Source organism: Mchenga conophoros, linkage group LG4 (assembly GCF_057382185.1).
Source record: "Mchenga conophoros isolate Kocher_MC1m ecotype Shallow Benthic linkage group LG4, M_conophoros_male_GT1.1, whole genome shotgun sequence".
NCBI lineage: Eukaryota > Metazoa > Chordata > Actinopteri > Cichliformes > Cichlidae > Mchenga > Mchenga conophoros.
The window spans coordinates 11,302,980-11,319,369 of NC_140529.1; the positions used below are offsets into that span (position 1 = coordinate 11,302,980).

At 44.3% G+C, this 16,390-nt stretch overlaps 1 protein-coding gene across 2 annotated transcripts in view; it reads left to right on the top strand.

The window, feature by feature from the left end:
* The first annotated feature begins 1,812 nt into the window (after positions 1–1,812).
* Positions 1,813–16,390, top strand: part of LOC146575560 (mitochondrial adenyl nucleotide antiporter SLC25A23-like) — a 47,450-nt gene continuing 32,872 nt past the window's right edge. The window contains exons 1-4 of one of the 2 annotated variants that reach the window (XM_085270289.1): positions 1,813–2,579; positions 11,529–11,652; positions 11,754–11,841; positions 16,249–16,360. In XM_085270289.1, coding sequence (XP_085126415.1) covers positions 2,367–2,579; positions 11,529–11,652; positions 11,754–11,841; positions 16,249–16,360 — 537 coding nt within the window. In that variant the 5' untranslated portion in view covers positions 1,813–2,366. The remainder of the gene's footprint in view (positions 2,580–11,528; positions 11,653–11,753; positions 11,842–16,248; positions 16,361–16,390) is intronic. The other variant, XM_085270290.1, reaches the window with a different exon arrangement.

The following is a 16,390-nucleotide window of genomic DNA, read 5'->3' on the forward strand; positions in this document are numbered from 1 at the left end:
TGTGGTCTGCTGGGGCGGCAGCATCCCTGCGGGGGACAGGAAGAGACTGAGCAGGCTGATCCGCAGGGCCAGCTGTGTTCTAGGATGCCCTCTGGACCCAGTGGAGGTGGTGAGTGACAGGAGAATGGTGGCTAAGCTGTCATCCCTGTTGGACAACATCTCCCAGCCCATGCAGGAGACTCTGACAGCACTGAGCAGCTCCTTCAGTGGCAGGCTGCAGCACCCACGGTGTGGGACGGAGCAGGTCTTTCCTCCCAACTGCTGTCAGACTCCACAACAAAGACTTTTGCAGCTGATCAAACACACACATCCACACATGTGGAATAAGACTAAGTGCAATACTCTTTTTCTGACAAAGTTGTATTTTTACTCAGTTGTATATAGCATTTGAATTCTATTTTTATCCTATTGTATATTTTATTCTATTGTATATAGTATTTTATTTTATTTTTTCGATTCTATTCTGTACAGCTGTGTACAGTATATTATTCTTATTGTATTCCAGTGTTCTCCAGTTTTTGCTATATAACTTTGCACTGTCCACTTTCTGCTGTGACAAAACAAATCTCCCACGTGTGGGACTAATAAAGGTTCTCTTCTCTTCTCTTCTCTTCTCTTCTCTTCTCTTCTCTTCTCTTCTCTTCTCTTCTCTTCTCTTCTCTTCTCATAAATGAGCAGGTACAGAAAAAACCTCCACAAAAAGGCCACAGATCTATTGCCTTGTTGGGATACTTCAGCCCAGGTCAATTCTTTATGGGGCACCTGCTTCATTCCACTGTGCCAACCTTACAATCTCTGCTCAACCTATTGTTTCCTGACAGTGCTGCTGTCAGTGAAAGTCAGAAAGAGAGCAGAAATGCAAATCAGAAATGAGTCAATAAGTGCCAGCATATGCATGAGCTCTGCTACCATCCACCTGGGAAACAGATGTGGTTGACCAGCACCAAAGTGACAGGGACTGTAGTGTGTGAACATTCAACACCACTTACACTGAGCTGTACACCAGTTTATTACAATGGAGTCCACAGTGTAGATCAGGCTGAGCAGTTTTCAAACCATGGAGAGTGGACCTGTAAATAAATAAGAATTTATTCTTGGTTTGAAAAAAAAAATCAAAATGGTTCTACTTCAGTAGTGCCACTTTGTTACCACAACAATCCTTGTGTTAGTATGTATAATCAATTTGTTGCTATGTGAGGATGGGCAGGGGATCCTCCGTGATGTTTTTTTGCAGTAGAGGGTTACAATGCTAGTAACTGCATGTCGCAGGCAATAAAAGCTCATTCGCTACCACTCATTTTCCTTGAATACAAACCTCTTAATGATCAGTACTTAGTAAAACACGTAATTTTTTTTTTAAACTATCCTAGATGAAAGTTAGAGATTTTGAATGCTTCTTCACACATTGTCACATGCATAGTCTGGAATAAACCTGTAATAAACACTGAGCTGATTACATGATTCTTATGTAATTCCTTCTTAGTGAAAGTGATGCTTTTTCTGCCATCTCCCTTTTTACAACCATCCCCAGTGTTCCCTAAAACTTAAAGGATGTGTTGAATATTATAATCATGTTTTATTGTGCTGATTGGTAGTGCTAAACAGCTGTCAAAACCAGACTATATTTTGTGCTTTAGTGCGGCTCTCCTGTATATATCCTTCCCGTATATACATGTGTACAGAGGAGGCTTCCCACAGTTACAGCGTGGTCCTCTGTACCACCCAGTAAAACATGGAAGCGCGCCAGACTGTAAGAAGGCTGGCTGTTGATTTGATTTGGCTCCCTGTAAAATATCGCAAACCTAATACAATCGCGTGAACTCGGTGATCTTCTCTCGTGCACTGCTGTAAGCGCGCGCGTACGCTGAGGCAGTAGGAGCGCGTGCCGTCAGTCCCAGGGGACGATGAATTTGCGGAGGTAGACTGCGTTTTACTCACTCTCCCTTCAAGTGGGTTTGAGGTTTTCGTACCATTTTTTAAGTGCAAGTAGGAGGTGATGTTAAGCTCCTGGCGCGCACACAGATGTGTTTCTAAAAGCCTACACTGCGGTAGAATGAGCGACTCATTTACGACCTTCTACTATGACGGAAACTTAAATTCAGCTGAATGACTTTATGGATTAGCGCGTGCTGGGGAGGACTGGCTATGTAACTGACACGGGGATTAATCAAGCTCGTCCAAACCGCATCCATCCATCTGGAAGGAACGTTAGTCTCTGCAGACTCCGTTCTTCTCCATTCATCCGTTACTATGTAAGACAATGGTACCAGTTCCTCTGCAAAAACACGCGCGGTTGCTTAGTTTCTGATGCTTGGCTGTGAAACAATCTGTCGATCAGCACCAAAACCCGGTTTTCTCCATTTCATATGGGCGAAGACGAGGAGTGCTCCAGCGCCCCTTCACGCCGCGGAGAAAATGCAGAGAACGGAAAGAGCGGAGCAGCTCTGGACCCAGAAAGAGAAAAGAGGTATGCGGAGCTGTTCGAGCAACTGGACTTGAATAAAGATGGCAGGGTTGACATCAATGAACTGAAGACCGGACTGGCAACTCGTGGTTTACAACTCCGAGAGGCTGAGAAGGTGAGCAGGTGTTTTTAATGCGGCACAGGCTGAGGCAGACGCACGCGCACGCTGTACGTGAACTAGTTTATAGTGTTTGTAAAAAAAAAAGTAAACTTATCTTAAGGGTAAAGAGTGTGGAAATGGTTTCTTCTGTATTTTAGGTTTTTATTTAATCAAGTTTATCTTTGTGTGTTTGTGATGCAAGGGCGTAGATTTGGCATGGACGGAAGGGACATGTCCCCACCAATATTCAGCGATTATTGAATTGTCCCCACCAATAATTTGATCTATTCGAGTAAAGAAAATCAAACCCGATAGAAAGAAAAAAAAACCCCGATCTGTCAACGTCTCATTCACCCAGCGGTGCAGAAAGAGTTAAATTACGTCCTCTACTGGAGTCCTACCTCATGTGACAAATATGGCCAATGTGATTGGCTGTGCCTTTCAGGGAGCTCTGTTTGGTTTTACCAGCGGCAAGCCTGCGCTCAGTTTTGCCAACTTAGCGACTTTGTCGCTATATTTAGCGAGTTTTCAGACCCCTTAACGACTTTTTTTCTAAAAAAAAAAAGTCGCTAAAAAAAGACGTGAAAGCGCGTATCACTTTTACTCTCAACAAGCAGCGGGTGCTGTAACGCAGTCAGTTCTTCTTTCACTCCTTTACTCTTATGCTGTTTTGTGGATCACAAGGTTTAAAACTACTTATAAACACACACACACAAAGTAACTCCACCAGAGTGCCTATTTCGGGTCACTTTTGCCGGTCCAAGCCCAGGTAAAGGAGCAGGGTTGGAATTGTGACATTAAAAAAAAACAATAATTGCTAAAAGAAATGTAATTTGTAGTTCTAAATAAACTCTAAATGCATTTAGGACGTTTTTTACTCACTTTATGTCTCTTCCACGATGTTATTTCTCTCTCCAACAACATAGGTTACAAGTAGATTAGCATGACCAATTAGGCGATGACGTCATTTAGCGACTTCTAGCGACTTTTAGGACAACCAATAGCGATTTTCCTTACTGAGGAGTTGGCAACACTGCTTGCGCTGCGAGGAGGAGAGGAGGATGGCAGCAAAAAGGAAGAACCTGGATATAAGTATTTTTCAAAGAAACCTGCAAGTCACTTAAAGCCAAATTAACTCATAATATGTGTCCGTCATAATAACGTTACAGGCTATGCTAGGCTTTGGCCCACATCAGTCTAAAATTGTATGTAACCACGAATAACGTGTTTTGGAAACTAACTGCACAACAGGCAGCACTATTAGTTATCTCAGTCTCCCAGAGTAGCATTTCTAATTTTGATTGAAACTGTCAGAGAAAACGGCAGCTTTGAGCAAGCCAGGATATTAGTTTACAGAGGCTGTTAAAATTATATGTCTAACATTAAAATGTTGGTGACACAATAATTTCATCCTAATGGTACTGACATATTCATAAGGTTAATTTTTGAGACAAAATGTCATGAGGTAGTCTTGTAGTGCCACCTTGTAGTGCAGTTTGCACAAATTGTTTTAAAAATGCACTCACCCTACAAACATTACTGATGAGTCAAGATCTGCACAAATTGACAGAAACACCGAAGCAGCTACTCATTTTATTCTTATTGTCATGTATGTCCTATTTGTCAGGTGACAGAAGAACCAACACAAAGCTCGGAGAGTAATGGTGATACAAGATCACAGGTGAAATTGGATGATGACTTGTTGGTTCATTACTGTATTTGAAGCACATGTGTGACTGCATGTATTTGGAATGTCTCACTGTTATTTATCAGGTGACAGAGGCAGCTCTGCCATGCTGTAGCTCGGACAGAGGTGAAGAGGTGAGGTCACAGGTGACTGACTGATGATTTGGTGCTGTAGATTAAATAGTATTTATTATCATGACAATTGTTAGGCTGCTGATGTAAATTGTTTCATTAGTGTATATTTGACAAAGAATCTGAATTGACATGTCTCACTTTTTATATGGCACGAATCAATGTGTTATTTTATCAGGTGGCAATATGTCGTAGTGCAGTCAGAGGGGAAGAGCCAGGGCCAAAGGTGAGGCACATCAAGCACAGAATAATAATTGTAATCTGAGGATAAAACGCATGTACTGAGGCTGAAAGAAGCTTCAGTGCTCTCAGAAGACTAAAAAGATGGCTAAGGTTAACAATGACTCAAATGAGATTAAACAATGCTGCTGTATGCCATGTCCACCAGGAGAGACTGGACAGTATAGATGTAAAACAAATATGCCAGCAGTTTGTCTCAGTTAACAAGAGGAGAAGGCATGTGTTTGGCTCCTTCACATAGTGGACATTGAGTTGTTGTGTGGGACACCAGTAGTCCATGTCTGTTGCTGTAACAGTAGTTCATGTTTAGAATAGAAAATCTCAGCTCACTGATTTGATCGGGGCAATTGTGTGCCTAAACTGTTGCATAATTTTGCTGAGAGATCTTTTACTTTGTGGTAATCTTAAATGAGTAGTTTTATGGACAAAAACCACCAGGTCATTCAGTGTTCCCTTAGGGCCAAAATATAACAGATGTTGGTGTACTATAACTGAAGTAATGATGTTAAGTCCTTAAAGTCATATTCTTTTATTGTCATGACTGTATTTGAAGCTATTTTTATTTTTGTATGATACCTGATTTATATGGATTATGGCTGAAGTAAACTAAAGCCTAAAATACTTAGTCATTTGTTTAATAGTACTTTAACATTATATAAGTCACATATAAAACTATGAATTGTGATTTTAAATGGTTTAAAAGCACGTAGAATAGCACATGTAGGCAAGTATATTTCTCCTCTTTTTATTAAGAAGCAAAAACCAAAAGGAAAAAAAAGAAACAGGGCAGAGTTCAGTGGTTGAATCATCCGTCCCCACCAATGCCAAAACCAAATCTACGCCCTTGTTGTGATGTCTTACTGAGGACACTCGACGTCAACGTGGTACGTGGTAAAAGTTATGTCTCTGAACAGAAGAATGAATAGAAGAAAAGAACTAACTTTTGAAATCCTGATCGTGGAGTACTTAAAGAAAAATAATATAAGGGATTGAGCTACTTTATGCTGGGGAGTCTAACAGCTGCATCCCCATTTTAAACCAATGTCAGAAATGGCAACAGTCTGTTGAAATAAATCAACTTTGTCACACATTTAGCAATAAGTCCAAGTTTAATGACATTGCTCAGTTTTTCTTGGACTCAGTAAATGAACTTTTTCTTCATTAGCCATTCAAATAATACAGGGGATGCTATACGCTTTATATATGGACTTCTGAAGATCCACAAGATGCATGTGGGTTATACCCATGAAAACCTTGCCAATCTTCTCTGCCAGTGACAAAAACGTATTCTGCTACTGACTCTTGTTGGGTGCTGTTTATTGAGTTGGATAATTGAAGACATATTGGCAAATAAAGAATTTGTTAATTTAATAAGCAAGGGCCTCGGTATCATATGGAAGAACAGCCTGGCACCTCCCCCTCATGCTGGTCACCAGCTTGGTCACACACTGCTGTGGGATGGCATTCCACTCTTCAACCAGCTTTTTTGCAAGTCAGCCTGTGTGATTGTGTTAGTCATTCTGGCTTGAGCAACATGTCCAAGCTGATCCCACAAATGTTCAATGTGGTTGAGATCAGGACTGCAGGTAAGCGATAGCATCCTCTCCAAATTCTGGTGGTAGTGTCCAATAAACTCCACTCTGTGGGGGTGAGCACTGTCAAAGTTCAGTCCCAGACTGTTGAGATATGGGATTGCCATAGAGATGGCCTCCAATGATGATAAATCTTGTTTTTACAGTGAGGGAGATGCCGCTGAACACAATCACACTGTCTCCAGCAAAAGCTGTTACCAATGAACATAGCATTCTCTGCATCTTCTCCACACTGTGATCCAACTGCTATAGGCAGAATCTGGACTCACATAAGGTTCCTCCACATTTTCAGCTTCCAGTGAACATGTTGTCAAAGCAAGAGTCAATAGCAGACTAAGGTGTTTAGTATTGGCAGAGAAGATTTGGTAAGTTTTTCATGGACTCATCCCACATACTCAACTCTGCTATTCAACCCACAGATATATTTTCCTTACAAATGTGGCTCTAGGCCGTAGGTCGATGATCGATTTTGTAATCGTATCTCCAGACCTGCGACCATATGTTCTGGACACTCGGGTAAAGAGAGGGGCTGAGCTGTCAACTGATCACCACCTGGTGGTGAGTTGGATCAGGTGGCGGGGGAGGACGCTGGACAGACCTGGTGCACCTAAACGCGTAGTGAGGGTGTGCTGGGAACGTCTAGCAGAGGCCCCAGTCCGCGAGATCTTCAACGCACACCTCCGGCAGAGCTTCAACAGCATTCCGAGGGAGACTGGGGACATTGAGTCCGAATGGACCATGTTCAGCGTCTCCATTGCCGAAGCTGCTGCATTGAGCTGCGGCCGCAAGGTGGTTGGTGCCTGCCGTGGTGGTAATCCCCGAACCAAATGGTGGACACCAGAGGTGAAGGGAGCCACCAGGCTGAAGAAGGAGGCCTATCGGGCTTGGTTAGCCTGTGGGACTCCGGAGGCAGCCGACAGGTATCGACAGGCCAAGCGGAATGCGGCTCGGGCAGTGGCTGAAGCAAAAACTCGGGTGTGGGAGGAGTTCGGAGAGGCCATGGAAAAAGACTTTCGGACTGCCTCGAAGAGATTCTGGCAAACCGTCAGGCGTCTCAGGAGGGGAAAGCGGTGCTCTACCTGCACTGTGTATAGTGCTGGCAGAGCGCTGTTGACGTCGACTGAGAAAATTGTCGGGCGGTGGAAGGAATACTTCGAGGACCTCCTTAATCCCACTGACACGTCTTCCGGGGAGGAAGCAGAGTCTGGGGATGAGGGGTGTGACCCACCAATTTCCGGGGGCGAGGTCACTGAGGCAGTTAAACAACTCCTTGGTGGCAGAGCCCCTGGTGTCGATGAGGTCCGCCCCGAGTTCCTGAAGGCTCTGGACGTTGTAGGGCTGTCTTGGTTGACACGTCTCTGCAATGTTGCGTGGAGATCAGGGGCAGTACCTGTGGACTGGCAGACCGGGGTGGTGGTCCCCATCTTCAAGAAGGGGGACCGGAGGGTGTGTTCCAACTACAGGGGGATCACACTCCTCAGCCTCCCCGGGAAAGTCTATGCCAGGGTGCTGGAGAGGAGGGTTCGTCCGCTAGTCGAACCTCGGATACAGGAGGAACAATGCGGTTTTCGTCCTGGTCGCGGAACACTGGACCAGCTCTTTGTCCTCTCGAGGATACTTGAGGGTGCATGGGAGTTTGCCCAACCAGTCTACATGTGTTTTGTGGACCTGGAGAAGGCATTCGACCGTGTCCCTCGGGGCGTCCTGTGGGAGGTGTTGCGCGAGTATGGGGTGTCTGGCCCATTGCTACGGGCCATTCAATCCCTATACAACCGTTGCAAGAGCTTGGTTCGCATTGCCGGCAATAAGTCGGACTCGTTCCCGGTGGGTGATGGGCTCCGCCAGGGCTGCCCTTTGTCTCCGGTTCTGTTCATAATTTTTATGGACAGGATTTCTAGGCGCAGCCAAGTGGCGGAGGGCTTTCGCTTTGGTGGCCTCAGAATCTCATCTCTGATTTTTGCGGATGATGTGGTTCTGTTGGCTTCATCGGGTGAGGGCCTCCAGCTCGCACTGGAGCGGTTCGCAGCCGAGTGTAACGCAGCGGGAATGAGGATCAGCACCTCCAAATCTGAGGCCATGGTTCTCAGCCGGAAAAGGGTGGAGTGCCCACTCCGGGTCGGGGATGAGTTCCTGCCCCAAGTGGAGGAGTTCAAGTATCTCGGGGTCTTGTTCGCGAGTGATGGGAGAAGGGAGCTGGAGATCGACAGACGGATTGGGGCTGCGGCTGCAGTAATGCGGACGCTGCACCGGTCAGTCGTGGTGAAGAGGGAGCTGAGTGTAAAAGCGAAGCTCTCAATTTACCGGTCGATCTACGTCCCTACCCTCACCTATGGCCACGAGCTGTGGGTAGTGACCGAAAGAACGAGATCGCGGATACAAGCGGCGGAAATGAGCTTCCTCCGAAGGGTGGCTGGCCTCTCCCTTAGAGATAGGGTGAGAAGTTCGGCCATCCGGGAGGGGCTTAGAGTAGAGCAGCTGCTGCTCCACATCGAAAGGAGCCAGCTGAGGTGGTTCGGGCATCTGGCAAGGATGCCCCCTGGGCGCCTCCTGGGCGAGGTGTTCCAGGCATGTCCCACCGGGAGGAGGCCCCGGGGCAGACCCAGGACACGCTGGAGAGATTATATCTCTCGGCTGGCCTGGGAACGCCTTGGTATTCCCCCGGACAAGCTGGAGGAGGTGGCTGGGGAGAGGGAGGTTTGGACCTCTTTGCTTAGGCTGCTACCCCCGCGACCCGACCTCGGATAAGCGGATGAAGATGGATGGATGGATGTGGCACCATTTAAAGGGAAATAACAGGCTTTCCAGTATAAGATTTATTGCCAATTAATACAGCAAGAAACAATTGAGCATGCACACATTTTCTTACTCTTTAAGAAAGTTTAGTTTTGTTTGCCTCAAGACATAGCTCAGGTACTGAAGCTGGGCTTTATTTACCTTACTTACTGTCAGTGTTGGTCAAGTTACTTGAAAAAAGTAATCAGTAACTAATTACTTATTACTTGACCAAAAAAGTAATCCCGTTACTTTACTGATTACTTATTTTCAAAAGTAATTAATTACTTAGTTACTTAGTAACTTTTTAAAATCACGATTTACAACCTGAATAGGTGATAAAGCGATAGATCTTTCAGCCCAATTCTACTTTTTCTGCATAATCCATCATACAAAATGTAATCAAATGGAAAAGTCTCCTTTTAAAACTTGTTTTATTAGTTTTAATCTTTTAACTTTATGCATCAAGCAAAAATTTAATTATATGCAACATTCTCTGACTGGAAGAAATTTGTTTAATATTTAAACCTATTTTCTACACATTCCAGCACATAAAATAATTTTTTTGTGTGTTTTTACACTCACTCTTTCAAATAGATGCAAGTAAAACACAGCAGCAAATAAATAAAGTCAAAGACTAGCGAGAGAAGTGACTGAAGAAGAAATACTCAGTGCATCATGGAAATTGCGCAGCAGCCTTTACCTGTTGCAGCATAACTAAGGGAGGATTCAGGGTCACCTGATCCAGCCGTAACTCAGCAAAAATGAAAGTTTGAAGCCTAATCTTAAAAGTAAAGATAGTGTCCGTCTCCTGAATCCAAACTGGAAGCTGGTTCCACAGAAGAGGGGCCTGAAAACTGAAGGCTCTGCCTCCCATTCTACTTTTAAATACTCTAGGAACAACAAGTAAGCCTGCAGTGTGAGAGCGAAGTGCTCTAATAGGTGATATGGTACTATAAGGTCATTAAGATAAGATGGGACCTTGTATGTGAGGAGCAGCATTTTAAATTTGCTTTCAGGAAAGTTTTCAGGAAACACTGTGAAATGTTCAGTTTCTAGGCCATATGTCAGAGCAAGATCTAGAGTGTGAGAAAAGTAGTGGGTGGGTTCTTCTACATTTTGAAAGAAGTTAACTGAGTCTAATAATAAATAATAACACTGCCCTGTTAAGTATTTTTAAATGGTAAATGGACTGATTCTTATACAGCGCTTTTCTACTCTCCCGGAGTACTCAAAGCGCTGTATACAACAAGCCTCACTCACCCATTCACACCCACTTATACAAGCACTTCTAAACTCAAGTGCAACTAATAAACATTCATGCACATTCACACTCCGATGAACGCATCGGAGGGCAATTTCGGGTTAATATCTTGCCCAAGGATATTTGACATGCAGACTTGGGGAGCCAGGAATCAAACCACCAACCTTCCCATCAGTAGCTGATCTGCTGTACCACCTGAGCCGCAGCCACCATTTTTAGCATCTACATTGACGTTAAAATCACCCACAATACTTATTTTATTTGTGTTGAGCACTAAATTTGATAAGAGTGAGAAATCATACAGAAACCTTGAGTAAGGCATGGTGGGCAATAGATATCAACAAATAAAACTATTTTTGAGTTTTCTTGGGTGGACAAGGCTAAGCATCAGGCTTTCAAATGAATTGAAACTCCCTGGGTCTGTGGTTGATTAAAAAGCTGAGGTGCAAAGCTTGCTACCATATCCTCCCTTTGCCTGTGGTTTATAGATTCTGACATTTAGTATAACTCTGGGGTGCTGATTCATTTAAACTAACATAATCATCATGCTGTAACCAGGTTTCTGTAAGATTTGTTAATCAATTATTAATTGATGTGCTAACAGGCACTTAGAAAAGAGAGATTTAAGGTTTAATAATCTAGATTTTACTGTTTTACTTGTTGCAGTTGAGAATAATATGTTGTTCTTTCTTTGTCTTTTTTTGTGTTTAAATCATTTTTGCTGATTCAGTCCAGTAGTGAAATTTGCTAGTTACCAGCACTAATGTCAGGGCAGTACACTGATTAGTGTGTATTTCCTGGATAGCTAGTTAGCTAGCACTTTTACTGTATCATGCTGCTGAGTGACTGCTACTCGTCAAACACATTTCATTGCAATATTGACCCTGTGCTAACTTGCATATGACAAATAAAACTGAAAACTGAAACTGAAACTTTTACGGTTAGCTACGTTAGCTAAAATGGTCATTCGCTCTGATTCTTGCTGCTGCTCCTAATGAGGAATTTCTGTGTGTGTATTGATTTTGTTAATGTACTGAACAAAGTTTTGAAATAAACTCACCGTGGCTCCCTGTGCTCTGTGGTTGTGAATCCAGCATGGTAGACAGGACAATGGAAATGGACTGGCTGACTTCAACTCTCTTCTCCTCACTATTTACACTCCCTGATCCCACCGTTTGCCCCATGTCATTTACATTGTGAACACATCCTAATTTAAGCCTTTTTTTGGCTTTAATTCCCTGTTTACTCTGTGCTTTCTCTCTTTCTCTGGACTTACAGATAGTCCTTGAGAGCGACACCAACCATGATGGTCTGCTGGATTTCCAGGAGTTCTCTCAGTACCTCCAGACTCACGAGAAAAGACTCTGGCTCATGTTCCACAGACTGGACCGTAACAATGACGGTGTGTGCATGCTTAACACACAGTAAATACACCACCCATAAATAATCTCTTTACAGGCCCCAATTTCCAATGCTGTTTGTACTTTCTGATGTGTTTGGTAGGGCAAATTGATGTGGGGGAGATCCAGCACTCACTACAAAAGCTTGGAGTGGAGGTTACCATGGAACAGGCCTCCAAAATACTGCAGAGGTACCATGTCTGAAATGGAAATTTGATTTTGTTTGTATTTCTTTACACAGTGATCTATTACAGTCAAGTCTTCTCTATAGTTTACCTCATAAATCCCTCCATAAACTGCAGTTGGTTCAAAATACAGCTGCTCGTATTATTTCCAGAACTAGATCCACTGAACATATAACACCTGTTAAACAGCTCCATTGGCTCCCAGTTCACCTCCGTGTCAATTTCAAGATCCTGCTTCTCACTTTCAAAGCGCTTCATAACTTTGCTCCTCCATATCTATCCGAGCTTCTCCATACATACTCACCCCTTCGTACACTCCGCTCTTCTTCAGCTTCCCTTCTGTCAGTTCCACCTGCTCAGATTTTACACCATGTGCCATTGTAGCTGACTTGGTTGAGCAGGTGATCCATATGCCAAAAGTCTACAGGTGCCTGGGTTTGATTCTATCTCCCTTGTGCTCGCCCTACTTTCCAGTATAAAAAAGGTTAAAACTACATAAATGATTTAAACTCAACTGGCTAAGTCGGAGGATTAGCTTTGAGGATTAAGGGAGTTTACAAAGCCAAAGATTTTGTGGCAGTGGCATTTGTGAAGGCCGCATCTTAAACAATCAGTAGCAGTTAGTGATAGAACTGAACTTTCAGGTGAGTTTCCAACTGGAGAAGGGCCCAGGGACAAGGCTGGCATATAGATGGTTAGCACGTGAGGGGATTTAGGACACAAGAAGTGCACGTAATAGTAAGGATTTAGAAAAGCAGCTACTTGACTGCTGTAATCAGAGGATGATGAAGTGTTAATATCAAAATATTACTAACAGTGAAAAAGAAGTGCACAATAAAAGAAAATAATATTAATGGACTTGGGTTGCAAGATGGCACCTGTGTTTGGCTGTGCCTCTGTCTATGTGTTTGTTTATTTTACATATTGTGCAAGTATTTTTGGTACAGTTTTGCCCGGTGTCATCTTCCTTTTAATATATGATGCATCTGATAAAATCTGCTATGGATAATTTTCAGAGTCAACAAAATGAGGTTGTTTTTCCAGTGCTGCTTGAGCACTTCGCCTTTGCTTAGGAGGCTTCGTCAGAGGAAGCGGGGGAAAAGAGCTGGTTTCTTTGTACTACTTTGTCGGCTTTGGAGAGAAGCAGGTCTTTGGGAGCTTTACTCCTGGGCTGCTGCCAGTCAGATTCACCTGAGGCTTGTTGAGGCTGGCCTGTTTTTCACATTGTCATCTGAAAGTGTGGAAAGCCATGGGAAAAATCTATTAAAAAGAGGCCTGTGTTGAGCTGGAAGGCTCAGGTTGATCAGGGTCAACTGGCCTCCTATACCACCGGAGTGAAGGTGTAATTTGGCAAGCCTTGGATTGCTTTGGAGTGCTTTGAGTGCTCAGAGTAGAAAACCACCATATAGGAACCAATCCATCTGCCATTCGCAGATATGGGCAGAGAAGCTGCCTCTGGCTAGGAGATGTGGCCGTCTTGAAACAAGTATTTATAATCTTGATGGCCGAATTACATGAAAACTTGTTTTAAACAGGTGAGAGGGAATGATGTCAAACAGATGGCACCTCCAACAACTTGCCTCACACATTATTGGATCTGAGCATCCTTAGAAAGTAAAGTCTGCTCATCCTCATCTTGTACAGCGTCTTGTACACTGTTGGTTCCTCCAGTCAGGTGAAGTACCTGTAGCCGTCCCCGTTTTCTAACTCTTCACCCGCCATGTTGATGGGCCTAGTTGCAGTGTTTTTTTCCTCCGAAAGTCAGCCAACATGTCATTTGTGTTGCTGAAATTCAGAAGGAGGTGATTTCTTCTTTCTTCTTAATACATCCAACCACTGCAGTGTCATAAGAGAACTTCTGCAGGTGGCATGTTTTAGTCTTGTAATGGAAATTTGAGGTGGACAGGAATGGAGACAGGACTGTCCCCTGTGGTGCCCTAGTATTACTAACCACCACATCAAACAGTGGTACAAATTAAGGGCTCTCTGACAGATAGTCAGCAATCCAGGAGACAATAGAAGTGGTGAGGCCCATCCTGAGCAGCTTATTATTTAGCAGAAGTGGGTGGATGGTATTAAAGACACTGGGAAAAAAAACATGATTCTAAAAATGCCACCAGTACCATCCTGTTAAGAGTGAGCATGCTGAAAGAGGTAGATAATCACCTCCACAAGAGGGTGGTACGCAAACTGAAAGGGGTCAGGGGATGTTTCACCTGCAAGATATGATGGGCAGGAACCACTCTCTAGCACCTTCATGACATGTGACATCAAGGCATTTGGTCTGAAGTCATTAAGGCCAGAAGGAATGGCTTTCTTCGGTACCAGTACTAAACATAACGTCTTCCATAGTACACTCAACAAAAATATAAACGCAACACCTTTGTTACTGCTCCCATTCCCCATGGGATGGACGTAGAGACCTAAAATTCATTCCAGATACACAATATAACCATCCCTCCCAAACAGTGGTCACAAATCAGTCCAAATGTGTGGTAGTGGGCACATCTGCTATATTGAGATAATCCATCCCACCTCACAGGTGTGCCACATCAGGATGCTGATCTGACATCATGAGTAGTGCACAGGTGTACCTCAGACTGCCCACAACAAAAGGCCACCCTGGAATGTGCAGTTTTGTCTCACAGCAAAATGCCACAGATGCCACAAGCAATGAGGGAGCGTGCAATTGGCATGCTGACAGCAGGAATGTCAACCAGATCTGTCGCCCGTGCATTGAATGTTCATTTCTCAACCATAAGCCGTCTCCACAGGCGTTTCAGAGAATATGGCAGCACATCCAACCGGCCTCACAACCGCAGACCTCGTGTAACCACACCAGCCCAGGACCTCCACATCCAGCAGGTTCACCTCCAAGATCGTCTGAGACCAGCCACCCAGACAGCTGCTGGAACAATTGGTTTGCACAACCAAACAATTTCTGCACAAACTGTCAGAAACCGTCTCAGGGACGCTCAACTGCATGCCCGTCGTCCTCATCGGGGTCTTGACCTGACTCCAGCTCGTCGCCGTAACAGACTTGTGTGGGCAAATGCTCACATTCGATGGCGTCTGGCACGTTGGAGAGGTGTGCGCTTCACGGATGAATCATGGTTCACATTGTTCAGGGCAGATGGCAGCTGAGAATGTCCCAGTTCTTGCATGGCCAGCATACTCACCGGACATGTCACCCATTGAGCATGTTCGGGATGTGCTTGACCGGCGTATACGACAGCGTGTACCAGTTCCCACGAATATCCAACAACCTCGCACAGCCATTGAAGTGGAGTGGACCAACATTCCACAGGCCACAATTGACAATCTGATAGACTCCATGCAACGATGTGTTGCACTGCATGAGGCAAATGGTGGTCACACCAGATACTGACCGGTTCTGGGTCCCCAGACCCCCAATAGCGCAAAAAACTGCACATTCCAGGGTGGCCTTTTGTTGTGGGCAGTCTGAGGTACACCTGTGCACTACTCATGATGTCAGATCAGCATCCTGATGTGGCACACCTGTGAGGTGGGATGGATTATCTCAATATAGCAGATGTGCCCACTACCACACATTTGGACTGATTTGTGACCACTGTTTGGGAGGGATGGTTATATTGTGTATCTGGAATGAATTTTAGGTCTCTACGTCCATCCCATGGGGAATGGGAGCAGTAACAAAGGTGTTGCGTTTATATTTTTGTTGAGTGTATAATGTCTTCACCTTCACCAATTGCTATAACAGTGATCAGACAGGAGACAAGAGGATGCAAAGGGGTCTGCATGGGATCCTACAGCCATGTTGGTGTAATTAACTGGGAATGCTTTTTATTAGTGAAGAAATCTTCCACTTAGGTTGAAGAGATACTGCAGGGGGCAGATGGTTGGGCATCACAGGACTTCAGGACCCTGGAATTGATGCAGCCAAGGGCCTGGAGCTTTAATTTAAACCCCTTTTCCATTAGTACCTACTCGGATCGACTTGCCACCGTTCGCCACAGTTTTCAGGGTTTTCCATTAGGTGATACTGTAATAATACCTGGTACCAGATACTAAAATAGTATGTGCTCTGAAGGGGTTCTAAAGCAATCTGAAGAGGTACTAAAATGCATGGCACCAATTGGCCGGTCAGTGGCATGACTCAATGAGTTATGAGAGCGTCTTATTCGCCAAAATCAAAACTGCTATTTTTTAAACCCGGCATCAAGGGAGATGGCATAAAGGGGGCAAATACTCTTTCACAGCACTGCATGCTTGCCCGTATGGTGCTTTTGCCCATGGCCATTTGGGACCCTTGAGCTCCTGAATACATCTGTTATACAAATGTCAGAAGATGTGATGTCACTTTGTCATCCAGTTAATGAGGGCGAGAAACAGTGAGCATTAACCGGCCCTAACCTTCTCTCTTTCTCCCAGTATGGACAGAGATGGGACTATGACTATTGACTGGAATGAATGGCGTGATCACTTCCTGTTCAACCCTTTGCACAACATGGAGGAAATTGTCCACCACTGGAAGCACTCCCATGTAGGAGAGTTTTTTTTTTGTTTTTGTTTT